Here is a 12701-nt window from a genome sequence, read left to right as displayed (position 1 = left end):
TAGAGTTTTCAATCTTACCTTTTGGTATTGATATCAAAAATATGTTAATTTGATTCCGGATTCGGATTTTGATTGTTACGGGCCATGACGACACTATATTACGTATAACTATTGCTCCTGTTTCCATCACATGTTGTTTGGAACCCTCACGAAATCTAAGCAGAATCGTACATTCCAATAGTGAGCTCTACTATTTCGCCAAATTGGGTGTAAATATAATGCCCTCTAAGTTGATCCTGAAGAAGTGCAAGAGATTTTTTTTTTTTTTTTTTTTTTTTGTTGAGAGTAGGTATTTCTCGGAGGTTCCCAATCGTATTAAGAAATCGTGAACCTCGAGAATATTCATATTGGGATGTTCTTGAGATAATCGAAAACTAACTGAGCACTGGATTTTATTTACTTCAAATTTGCCCATATATGATCCTTTTGTGAAAGGGCAAGTTTTGCCGAGCCCGCGATGGCGGTTCGAAGTGAGTTAGGGCAAGAACTAGCGATGTTATCAATCGTCCGTAGATGCTGCAGAACTGCCCAACTCCGGTTCCACTGCAACAACTCCCGACGGCTCTTTTATTCGCAATGAGCATGTCCAAGCTCTTCCTGCGAAACTAGAACTGCGCCCCGCCGACAGTGTTGTTGAGGAGCTCTGGCTGTGGCCATCAGTCAATATGCCGCCAGCTCCAACCCGTAGGATGGTGCCGAAGGACCGTTTCGGCCATTTTTTCGGTAGCTTAAAAGTGCAGCCTTATTATGATCCAGCGGCGCGGGGTCCGGGTTCTCATACGTATGGAATTACTACTTCTTCAATGCTCTTTCTAACTTCCTCTTTTGCAATTGAACTTAGAAACTGAATCTAACTCTGTTAGTATCCGAACACTTGCGTGGAACCCAACAGGCAGCTTGATCGCAACTGGCTCTGTGGATCGCACCCTACGCATTTGGAACCCCGAGCGCACACATGTCAAATACTCGACGGAGCTTCGTGGGCATTCTGCCGGTATAGAGAAAGTGGCTTTCAACCCCGTTAAGGAATCGGAGTTGGCAAGTTGTTCGAGCGATAGCACAGTTCGTTTCTGGGATGTGCGAACCAAGACTTGTATTAGTCGCGTTGATGTTGGAGGAGAGGCCTTTACGATGACATGGGCCGCTGATGGAAGCGTGGTTCTAGTGGGTAGAAAAGTTCGTTCACCCAGTTCTTGCGTATACTCAGCCGTTTCAATTGTATGTTTGGTCTACATAATGCTTGATCATATCTAACTAACCGGATTCCATCTCTGCGCTTCGCCTACAGGATGACACTTTGATACCCATCTCAGTCGAATCACCATCTACTCCCACTCTCCAAATAGCCACTGGCACCTCCGCCCCAACAAGCACTTTCAAAGCTCTAACCTCGCACCAGCAATCTGTCCAAACCAACGCGGCAACCTTTTCACACTCCTTCAATACGTCTGATCTGGACCTCTTCCTCACAACCGGCGATGGCACCGTAAATGTCGTCTCCTACCCCTCTTTCGCACCTCTCTATACAATCCACGCGCATACATCTGCCTGCCTTTCAATCGCCCTTAGCCCTACGTCTCGATACCTAGCAGTTGGCGGCAGTGACGCTCTTATCTCGCTCTGGGATACTACAGACTGGTTTTGTAAACGAACCGTCTCAAGTGCCAACGGCGGTGCCGTGCGGGGTGTTAGCTGGAGCTGGGACGGTAGATTTATCGTCGGCGCATGCGACGAGCCCGGTTGTGGCGGTTCCGGTCTTGAAATTTTTCACGCTGAAACAGGAGAAAGCGTATATACTATTCCCACGGGTGGCGGGTTGGGTGCTAACTCCGGCGTGAATGGGATAACTGGAAGCACAAGCGGCTCTGGAGCCGCGGTAGGAGTTCCGGCGGTCGCATGGCATCCGTCTCGGTATTGGCTTGCTTATTCTGTCACCGCTGATGGCATGGGGAGCAATAGTGGCGGTGGTTTGAGGATTGTGGGGGCGGGGAGCAGTGCTCCATTGTGATATGGATAAATTGGGTCATTTTAGGCCGTCGTTGATGGAATTATGGTGTGGATAGAGTCCCTTATTCAGTAAGTCATGACATCAAACGGGAATGGAGTTAAATAGATGTGGCGCTAAATGGGAGTGACGTATCCATTTGCGTCCCACTCATCATGAAAGGCATCATACCTTGATTCTGTTTATCACAACTGGGCCCTCGTATATCATGTGTTTTCCATTTTATGCATTAAGATATCACCTCGAGTATTTATAACACGTATTTATTAATTTGACTTTTGGTATCACCTTGGTTGTTTTGGGAGATAGGTAGCCTGTTGACTATCCTTTGTTTTGTTCCCCTCAGGGCCTCATTAATCACGAATGTAACAAGTCGTAGACGATTAACTGCTGCCACGGGGAGGACTGGAGTGGTGACGCGACATAAAGAACTTGTCATCTCTACGGTATTCGAGACATTACTTAGCAATGATTGATGAGAAATGAATTACGTTAACCCTCGCTTCTGATGACATTCAAAGACAAGCTCACAAGCAAGTTTATACATCTGGAACTTCAGTATACCCGGAGGGTATTTAACTTTTTAACGGTCAGCCTCGAGTAATCTGTTTTTTTAAAAATGGTGTTCGATAATGACATCGTAGGAAGGATAAAGAGCGGTGACTCTTATCAGCACGAAAGCCGCTTCCGGTTTCACACAGATTCGATTTCTTCGGGAAAAACAAGGCATGTGTGAATGGAAAAGTGCGTCACTGCGCAGATAACACAGAGCAAACCACAGGAGCTAAAACAATTTTTCAGGAAAATATGCTTCATCACTTTCCGCAAACAAAACCATACCGTTCATCGGGGCTTCATTAGAGTCATCACTACCATCAAGCAATCCTAGCAACCCAAGACAGAGAGGAGTATAGATAAGACAAAATCAACAGAAAAAAATGTTCAAAGCTGTCTCCGCTAGCAATTGCTCCCAATTCACCCAAAGTACAATTTCCAATTCCGGGCTCCTACCCCATAATTGATATTTGACCTTGCTTCCAGAAATGGTGAGAAATGGAATATGTAGAGATATGGGGTGTAGTGGCGTGGATAAAGTAAATATGAAAGTTGAAATGCACATACCAAAGGTATACCATGTGGTTAATATTTTGCAGGCCAGGAGAACATGCCCGAAAAAAATATGGGTAAATAGTTCAACGATGCCCGGAGGGGCAGAAGGGGCAATGAGTGCAGTTGCATATATCAAAAACCGCGTTATCATAGGGAAGAAAACCGAACAGGAAGAAGGTATTGTCGAAAAAGTTGAATATACCCGAGTGAAGGATAATTCAGTGCTGCCGCTGGCGCATGCCCATTCCGTTTCAGGTCCAAAACGAGGGATGAACACGGGTAGGATTATACACCTCGCATGTTCCAGTGGGCGGGAATTTTCCACATTATCTCCGTCGTTAATGGAAAACACTTATATCAGCCTTCGAGAGGGTTTTCAATCCAGGTTAACCTGATAGTCTTCCCAGGAAAGAATGTCTGCTCCTACAGCCCATGTCATAGTAGAGAGGTCATGTATTTCTTCAACAAGCCCTTCTGAGGTAGTTATCGTGATTGGGTCTCGAGGTTGGTTAATTGGTATTTCCCACCCTGAGGTAAATGCGAACGGGTTTTCCAGCCCAGGAGTGTCCGGTGGATTGCCTGGGGTAAAGTAGTTTGCGTAAGCAGGCTGAGCGTTGCTACTCAGCAAGGGCTCAAATTGTGAAGCAGGGATTTCGGTGGGATACATATTGGGATTTGGTTTTTGAGATGGTTGCATTTGGTCGTAGCGGAGTTGTTGGGTAGGGGGTGAGGGTTGATCTATATTGCGTGGTGAGATCGAACTATTTGATGACGGGTTTGTCCCTGGTGTGGGATTATCGGAGGACAGGTATTGGCGATCACTTGTGACGCTTGCCTCCGTTGAGACGTCCATATCCACAGCCATCGATTTTATGAAGTTATCATTAGTTGGAACTATAAATGATCCAATTGTTTCTATAGTCTGGTTCTGGATATCATTGCCAACAGCTGACGCTAATCCAACAGGAGGCTTTTCACGATTGGATAGAGTGGGGCACACAGGGATCGTGGTAATATCGTATGAGGATGACCTAGGGAGGGTTCCTAGTGGTGGTGGTGCAGCTTGCTCAAAGACTCCCTTAAACGACGAACAATAGTCAGATCTCGGTATCGAAGTCTAATATTGCAGGTTTTTAGGTCATTTACCAGACGATCATCGTGAAAATTATTCCGAAATGTCCAAAAGGGTTTGCGGGTATGTACTTACTCTTTCGAAATGCATACCGTAAGAGAATTTGCGGTTCCCAGTTTTGCCGGCTAAACCATATTCTTCAAGGTCGGCATCGAGCTGCATGATGAATGATTCTGTGAAGGGATTTTTACGCTTCAAAGCGTTCATGACAACTAGTAAGAACTGAAGGGAAGAATGTGCTGATTCGTCATCTGTTCTGGACTTCATGTACTGCAGGAAAACTCGGCCTGCCACATATAGACAGAACGCGAGGAACGGATTCATCTAGAAAATGTAAGCATATGGACCAAGACTGCCAGCCACAGTTACTCACCGCTGCCATATCAAGATGGCTAGCCATTTTCATGATGCTGGTTATCTGATCTGCCGCAACTATACACCGCCGCTTCCCTTCTGCCGCAATTTGGCTAGGCAAGCCGTTTTTCTCCGCTTTGAATATGGCTGCTTGGTGAAGGCAGATGATTGAAGTGTGGATACACATATTAATGAAAACAATACTACTGTCATTGATACCTTCTGGTACTCGCAGATGGCTAGGCAATGAAAGAGAAGTGTTGAGAAGAATGTTGTCTAAAGCGCGGTGCCTTTTCCAAAACCCACCATTCAAATCGTGATCCTTATCGCCTGGTGTCGAGCGATGGAGATGATGGAGACTGCGGCCAAAAAGACATGCTAGCAAAACAATAGCCCCGAGGGGAGACAGCGTCGAAATGTTTTCGCCGGCTAGAACACTCGACAGTGTGTAGGTCTTCTCCACTTTACAATTGATGAATGCTTCTTCCGTAGAAGGAAGGTTGGTTAAAATCTATCATCTCTTGTCAGAAAGTTTCCCATACGATGCAAATAGTTGCAGATGATGCTTACATCTCTCTCGTCGACAATCATGGGCCATCCGGTGCCCACACTTGCATACCTGTCTTGGCAGAATGCTACCCAAAAAGTCCTTCTCCGTTCTTCCAGCTCAGTCCAGTCCCGAGCAGGTGGAATACACTGTTTTATTTCGGAGCCACTCCCGTCCTGACGGTGCAGACCCATCATAAGAGCCAACCTCGTTGCATGGCCCGTGCTCATCCATGCGCGCGGGAAGTACATCATTTTGAACTCGTAAGATGCAATTAAAGTCCAAGTTTGACAGTGAGCAACGTTGACCATGGCTTCACCAAGACCTCTCATTTGGTCTAACTCAGCATATTTCCGCGCACGCTGATAGAAATGTGGATGTAATGACTGATATTCATCCGTAACAGAGCTAGCCAGGCACCACATCATGTATCGTAAACATACGGGTGGCCGCATGGTTGGTGCAAGATCCATCGCTGCATAAAACCGTGGCCGGTGTATGATTGGTAGCGATGGGTGAATTTTCTGAAAATATATGTCGTTGCTGGACGTCATCCGTTAGGAAACATTCTCACACTGAGGGACGTACTAAAGCTTTGGGCCACACATACAGCTCATCGATGACATCTTGTGCTGGGAGAGGCTCATCTAAACCCAAACCGATCATCTCCCACGAGAAATGTTCCCCAGGAGGAACATCATTGTCCGATAGGTTAGCTTGAGTGGAAGGTAATTCCCCGAAGGCTTCAAGAGGAAGTGGAGGTGAATCTTCCATTTCGTTCGAGGTGCTGAAAATATCTCTTGTATTATTACCCAAGCCAGAAGACGTAGAATGATTGAGGTTGACTGCCGGCACCACTTGCGAGCCGTCCCCGGAATCTTGGGATTGGAGCAAGGTTTCGACTTGAGCTAAAAAGAAAATGCGCGATATCCATTAGCAATGTCTGGCAACAATTATCTACATTCAAATACAGGGCCAAGCACAAATCGCTAAATTTGGATGTAATGTACCTAATCTTGCTTCCAGCTGCTTCACATAACCTCTCTTTGGGCCACTCTTTTTCCTGACTTCATCATAGGCGCAATCATGACCCAAACGGGAACATGTACCACAACTTGGTTTATTCCCGTCACATCGCAACTTTCTTCTTCGACATATAACACATGCTATCCGTTTGGGTCGCGGGACCCAGCCGGAAATGTTTTGGTTTGAGGTATTGACTCGTTGTTCTCCACCGCCATGTTTTCCACTATTCCTTTGCTGCTGAGTCGGGCTGTTTGGTCGCGATGGTAGATTGGGTGATGGTTGTTCAGACCGGGTATTGAATTGCCCAGCAGATGACGGATTCACGTTTGTCATTTTGATATGCGGGGTTGACGGCACAAACACCAACTTACTGTGCGCGGAGAAAAAAGTAATTGCTGACAGGAAGTGCCTGAGGAGGCAAGAATGGCGAGAAGGACAACCAAATGATTACCTATTCCGCAGGCTCACATAGACGACGACATATGATTCTGTTTTCATCGTGGAACCAGCCGCTGTCAGATTCGTCAATAATAATGCTGCCTTGCCCACTCTAGGATCTTCACTAAGCGCATGTTTTAGCGGCAACTTGTATTGGCTGCATCCACGAGGAGAGATTTTGACGCTACTTGGCACTGCTTGACGCAACACACTTCCACGCCTTCAGGGCTGCTATTTATTTAGTCAGGACTCAGGGCTGGCGCCAGAAGGGAGTCATCGATTAGGTCCAGAATGAATACAAATTCAGGATGTTTGCGCCGGAATCACATTCAGAACTGACATGTCAACAAGCTCGGTCCTCATGTCATCTCGACGGCGTCTGCTCAACTAGTTACCCAGGTACACATGAATCTGTCTACGGAAGACCCATGGATGGATCTTTGGTTATATTAACCAATTGATAACCAAAGTTTGCTCATTAAATAGTCATCATCCCTTATGCCACCGCTATCCTGACAATTATCCATTTTGACTTGTAATCACCGTATGGACGTAAGGGATACGCCAACCTGTAAACACCAAACGTTAACTTCGAGAAACACTTAATCAATTCCACGGGGCATATTTAGTTCAGACAATTGATTTTCGACGGAGGCCGTCTACTCAAAATCGTCCGCGCTTTCTACGGAGTACCTTCAGATGTCGATTCTTCGATGGCCATGGTAAAATTAAGGAGTCCACTGGATGTAGGAGCAGTTGGGAATATCAATCAACAGAACGGTTGAGCCAAACGGTATAATCATCAGATCGGCAAGCGTGGTGTGCTCACCGCACACTCTGCTTGGTTTTCGGAATAGGTACACCAGCCACACAAAGCTACACGGAAGTTGTTGTCTTGATTCTACTTCTTCGTCGAGCAATCTGATGTAGCCTCTTGATGTGTGGCAGGACTGGTGCGCTCACGTTGAATTTGATGATGATGTGCAGGTCAAGTTAAATATCTAATGTGGATTTGTTTGCTCGAAAAGGCGCTTTTCCATTGAATCAGCAACCAATCGTGAGCAGAGTCAAATTGAACAAACTTATGACCGAACGGAGAGTGTTCAGTACTATCAATCCCTGTCTCATTGTTATTAACTGTTGTTGAAGATTTTGCAATTTTTGGCGGATAACTAACTAATTGTTATGGCGCCAGGGTTGAAACCTTCAACTCATCCAAGTTGCGGACTCAAAAGCTGACACCCACGTGATATAATATATCTGTCACTCGGATTCGAAGGACTCAGTATATATTCTATAACTAGTTCTGGCAAATCTATTGGCTCAGCACGCCCTCTGATCCTTCAATAGGCACCACACGAAAGCACGTAAAGGGGTCTGAACGGTGTGCTCACCTTTTCTGTCAAAATCTTTGGTATCAAAGGACTCATGAAATTCATCAATCATTTAGCAAGCGTGGAACTCACAAAGGAAAAAAAAAGCTTCTATCAAGAAAGAAGTGAAGAAAGCTGCTGATAAATGAAAATTTATATTTACTTCACTAACTAGCTATCTAAAATTTCTCAAAAACTTAAGCAGAAGCTGAAGTTATCCCTGATATATTTTCTTTGAACAGGAAGCTGATGAGCCACCGCGGAAGCGGACAGCAACCAACGTTGCAGTGACTGCAAACCAATTAGGCCACGTTAGAACTAGATGTCCTTTTTCGATCTGCAAGCTAGCTAATTAGCGATTTTAAAATGCAATAACTAAGAATGTTAGCAATCTAAATTTTCAATGGCATTAGGTTATTTTTAACTAGACTTAGAATTTATTAAACCGGTATTCTCTTTTCTAACCTTAATTAATATATAAGATTACATTTAAAAGAGTAAGAACTTATTTAATAAATAAAAATAAAGAATGACATTAATACAGCTTCATATCTTTATATTAGAGGATAATTGCTTTATTTTTTAAAAAATTACAAGCTTAATTCTATTCTTTATTTCCGTCAAAGTTTATTTACATTGACATGTCAAAGTAAATAGATTGAAAATTCACACCATGTACAGAGTTCCTATCTTACTCGGTTAAGTGTTCTGCTTGATTGAGAATTCTATTAATAATCGACTTGCTTGACTTCATTAAACTATGAGTTCTAAACATCAAGACAGAGGTGCAAAGTCCTATCTATATGTTGTACACAGGCTCTAAATGACAGGTAGTATAATTATATAAACATGAATAAGAAAATACTATAGCTGGGCAGCCTCTCACTGACTTAATCCCATGTTTTCAATGGCTAAAGGAATCAGAAAAAAGTTGACTTGTTGACTTGTGTTCGTGATTGCTGAACATTTAAAATGTTGTAGGTTCAAGCTGTTTTATTTGACTTGGTTCTTCAACTAGACTCGGTGAAAATACGCTAACTAGTGAACTTACCATGATCTAAATATTCCTGGCAGCCTTCAATCATGCGTTTAGAAGCCGTTGCAACAAACATCCAAGGATGGCTGAAGGTGAAGACACGACCGGCTCGCAAATATCAAGGACTCCAATGCATAAACCTGAGCGCTGCCGATTTCCTGTGCAGCGATTAGCGGTGAAGCAGCTGCTGGAGGCTATAAATAGGCATCCGAGTCATCGCCCTCTCAGGCAGAAAGCATCCTTGGATGTCGTCGTCCGGGTGGGAAGTGGAAAACTCTAGAAAACATAAAAAGAAAGGAAGAGTAAGACATGAATGGGGAATACTCAACTACATCCATCGGGAGGGAAACCAGAACAATAGCGCAAAGTGATTCAAGCCAGACACTACGTGGCTGTTTGGTATACAGGCTTACGGTGGTCTGCAAACCAATGCAGGACCTATTAGTTCATCACCAACAGCACTTCAACACGAAGTGCAATACCGGCGACGAGCTGCGAGCAAATCTATTTGCCACTCCGACGTGTCCTACTTGCAAGAGAAGCATTGTTGTGGCCGACCAGGTCCGCTGAGATTCGCTGCAACACCGGGGCGAATCCCCTGCTCAACCACTAGAGGAGCTGCGATGCAGTGAATTCACCGACATCCGGCATAGCAAAAAGCATTTCTTTACTTTCATTCTGCTCCATGTTCCTATCTCAATTTTCAATTTTCAATTTTCAATTTTTTTTTTTTTTTTCAGAAAAAATCTTTTTTTTTTTTTTCTTTCTCGTATTACGCTTGTTACACATCAAGCTTTTAGGAATGATTTTACCTTATCACAATTAACCTCTGGCATTAGCCAGCATCCCATACGCGTTCAAGCATGCAGTCACAAATTGTGATGGGGAAACCCACCCCACGTCTTGACCCGACGTCTGTTCCGTGGGTCTCAGCCTCTAAGAGGCACCACGCTTCTCTACAAGATGGGGACGTGGTGCCTTGCTTCGACAGACAGAGTGTGTTCTAAGAGGACGTTCCCATTTGACTCTTTGCACTCAACTCTAGAAGGAAACTCTCAAATAACCTACGGGTTGGCCAAAGGATGTTCGTGGATCTGCTGATCCTCTTTGGGTTTTTGTGTTCCATATAAGGAAAATTTGTTAATGGCTTGATAAAAAGGCAAATGATGTTAACTTCAATTCGATAACGTTCCTGGTGTACGACTGAATTACATTTCAAGGTTCCTAAGAATCGTCCGAAGGCTGCAGCCTGATGCCAGACACAAAAGTCTACATCAGCAGAATCACAGTTAAGTGAGCCAACTCTTTCCTTGTCGAAGAAGGGAGATGCCTTCATGTCCCGAGTTCCATTTTTATATCTGTCTAATTCAGCGACGTATTTGCAGTTTGATTCTGTGGTAGTATTTCTCGCCCTCTGTGCCCACCCCCATCGGCGGGTACATGGATCATTCATGTTCCAGTCCGTATATAGTAGGCGAAGAGACCAAATTAGGCGCAGTTGACAAGGGTTTAACATGGTCTCTCCCGAAGACGGAGGCGAAGTGAGTTCTTATTGCAAAAGGGGCGAAATTTCACTTAATCCTCTTTTTCGTTTACCTGACTGTTGCATAGCACAACCCAGGGTGATCTCCATATTTCAAATCATGCCCTACACAATGTTTGCAGCAACGCCTCTAGATCCTCTTCGGTCTCAAAAAGTCTTAATACAAATAGTTGCAAATTGATGCAACCACCTTTTCAAGGGTCGGTGGAAGCATTTCCCCCTCCTGGGTCTCACCACACTCCCAACGTCTCTCTAGACATCTCAATTAACGCATATCCTCCCCTTTCTTCTTCTAAGCCTGAAAACTCTCACCGTCCGAAATTATTGCCACATCGTTCCGCTTCCCGAGCACTTAGAAAACTGAGGGATCATCTACGCCCATCCTATACGGAAAATCCTCCAGAAAATTCTAATAACCTACTCCCTCTTACCCGGTACCTATCAAACACCACAAAGGAAAAACTTAAAAGAGGTGTAAGATCATCATGGTCAGCATCTATCAAACAAGTCGTCCTCCACCTTCCACGAAGGAAGAAGGAAGAATCGAACTATAAGGACAGCAGTCATATTCCGAATTCGGATACAAATATCAGCGGTAGGAAAAGTTCCCTAAAACCTTCACATCCAGGAAGGCAAACCCGCGATCAAAGTCCGTCGCTAAGATCGACAATAGTTACAAGGGAGACAAGGCGTTATACTTCCAATCCGCAAAGGTCGATTTTATCCAACCCGAGTTCTTTGTACGACAAGCCTCGTTTGCCTCTCAAAGTGTCGACAACCCCCCTTACGACATTAGAACGGTTTCAGTGCACTTTCTGCCTATTCCAATGTGGAGACAAGACGGGTTGGCTCACCCATGAGCAAGAATTTCACCTAGAGGATTTTGAAAACTTCAACCAACCCTACGAACACGGTATGGCAAGGTGGGACGACGTTGGCTCCTTGGGCTCCGGTTCAAGCAAAGGGAAAAGGAGCTACCAATTTCTCCGCAAACAGAAACCAGGATTATCTGATTCCCCTCCCCCCAGCCAGCAGAGAGAACGGAGTCATGAACCCACCGTCTATTCCATAAGTCGCAAGGAGCGGCAACAAGTAAGCATGTTCTGGAACTGCGGCTTCTGCGACCAGGTTCTTTGCTCCTGGGAAGATCGGCAGACTCATCTTGCTCGTCATTTTAGCGCCGGCCAAACCATGAGAATGTGGGATCCCATCAAATCGCCATTTCCATGGAGAAAGGGGTCAGCAGAACCTGTTGATGCCCCGCCGCACTGGGACTTGTCGTCACTACTGGCATTGCAGCGCCCCACCCTGCAAGATTGTATCAACCAGATCGGCACATCGCATCAGCAACAAACGACAGAACATACTTGCAAGTCTTGCCAGGTGGTTCATCCCAGTCTACAGCATTTCGACCTCTGGCATAAGCTAAGGGACATCTACACATGTCCCCGAATCACGTGCTTTACAAATCTATCAACATTCTTTGAGGAAGATGAGGATGAGAATGGGGAAATGACGATTGACTGGTGCAAGGCATGCGACGAGATGCTTGAGAGACCCGACCACGTCGACAGGTGGGAAACGCGCATGAACCACCTATGGGATGTCCATAGCTTTGGGGATTGTATAGGCTGGGATAACTGTCTGAGTAAGAGTCAGTTTATCCTCCATCTGGCGAATGCACATGCTGTTAATATCGAATGCATGAGAAGGCTGGTTCGCCGGTGCAGGAAGAAGGCCTATGCGCCGGCTTTTGATGGCGATGGAAGATGAGTAAAGGTGGGGTGGATCGTGAGAAGTTTATATGATAGCAATTGCTTGCCATCATGTCATCTGGGCCCCACTGTCCTCGTATTTTTGTATGGTGCGGCATTGTGGTATTTTGTTATTTCCGTGTATCCGCTCATTCCCTGACTTTCTCTATATATGATACCCACTTCACCTGATTCATTCCTTCATACTTCGTCTCTTTTGTTCCGTACACTGTCCCGCATCTCTTTTGTTCTTTGAATCATATTATGCTGTTGATTGATATCACCTATAAGATGACTTGGCTCTTTACAAATGCATTTTATTCATGTATACATGACTACCATGATTGATGATTTTAACCAACTGAGAGAAAATAATTCTGAAT

The 12701-nt window shown here is 44.9% G+C and overlaps 4 protein-coding genes across 4 annotated transcripts; 3 read left to right on the top strand and 1 right to left on the bottom strand.

The window, feature by feature from the left end:
• Nucleotides 1-457: 457 nt before the first annotated feature.
• Nucleotides 458-2008, top strand: PAAG_02793 (THO complex subunit 3; the record flags this gene model as incomplete). The annotated part of the gene is made up of 4 exons (XM_015844753.1): nt 458-470; nt 514-781; nt 864-1176; nt 1289-2008. The coding sequence occupies 4 exons, from the start codon at nt 458-460 to the stop codon at nt 2006-2008; spliced, it is 1314 nt and encodes a 437-aa protein (XP_015701831.1).
• Nucleotides 2009-3491: 1483 nt separating this feature from the next.
• Nucleotides 3492-6507, bottom strand: PAAG_02792 (hypothetical protein; the record flags this gene model as incomplete). The annotated part of the gene is made up of 6 exons (XM_015844752.1): nt 3492-4232; nt 4323-4571; nt 4621-5112; nt 5172-5691; nt 5759-6056; nt 6159-6507. The coding sequence occupies 6 exons, from the start codon at nt 6505-6507 to the stop codon at nt 3492-3494; spliced, it is 2649 nt and encodes an 882-aa protein (XP_015701830.1).
• Nucleotides 6508-9103: 2596 nt separating this feature from the next.
• Nucleotides 9104-9653, top strand: PAAG_02791 (hypothetical protein; the record flags this gene model as incomplete). Its single annotated transcript, XM_002795269.1, has 2 exons — nt 9104-9280; nt 9429-9653. 2 exons carry the CDS (start codon nt 9104-9106, stop codon nt 9651-9653), a joined length of 402 nt encoding a protein of 133 aa, XP_002795315.1.
• Nucleotides 9654-10461: 808 nt separating this feature from the next.
• Nucleotides 10462-12337, top strand: PAAG_02790 (hypothetical protein; the record flags this gene model as incomplete). The annotated part of the gene is made up of 2 exons (XM_015844751.1): nt 10462-10562; nt 10633-12337. 2 exons carry the CDS (start codon nt 10462-10464, stop codon nt 12335-12337), a joined length of 1806 nt encoding a protein of 601 aa, XP_015701829.1.
• Nucleotides 12338-12701: the final 364 nt, after the last annotated feature.

The sequence above is a fragment of the Paracoccidioides lutzii genome (genome assembly GCF_000150705.2).
Source record: "Paracoccidioides lutzii Pb01 unplaced genomic scaffold supercont2.6, whole genome shotgun sequence".
Classification (NCBI taxonomy): domain Eukaryota; kingdom Fungi; phylum Ascomycota; class Eurotiomycetes; order Onygenales; family Ajellomycetaceae; genus Paracoccidioides; species Paracoccidioides lutzii.
The sequence above is the reverse complement of the archived record's forward strand: the minus strand, read 5'-3'. Positions and strand labels throughout refer to the sequence as shown.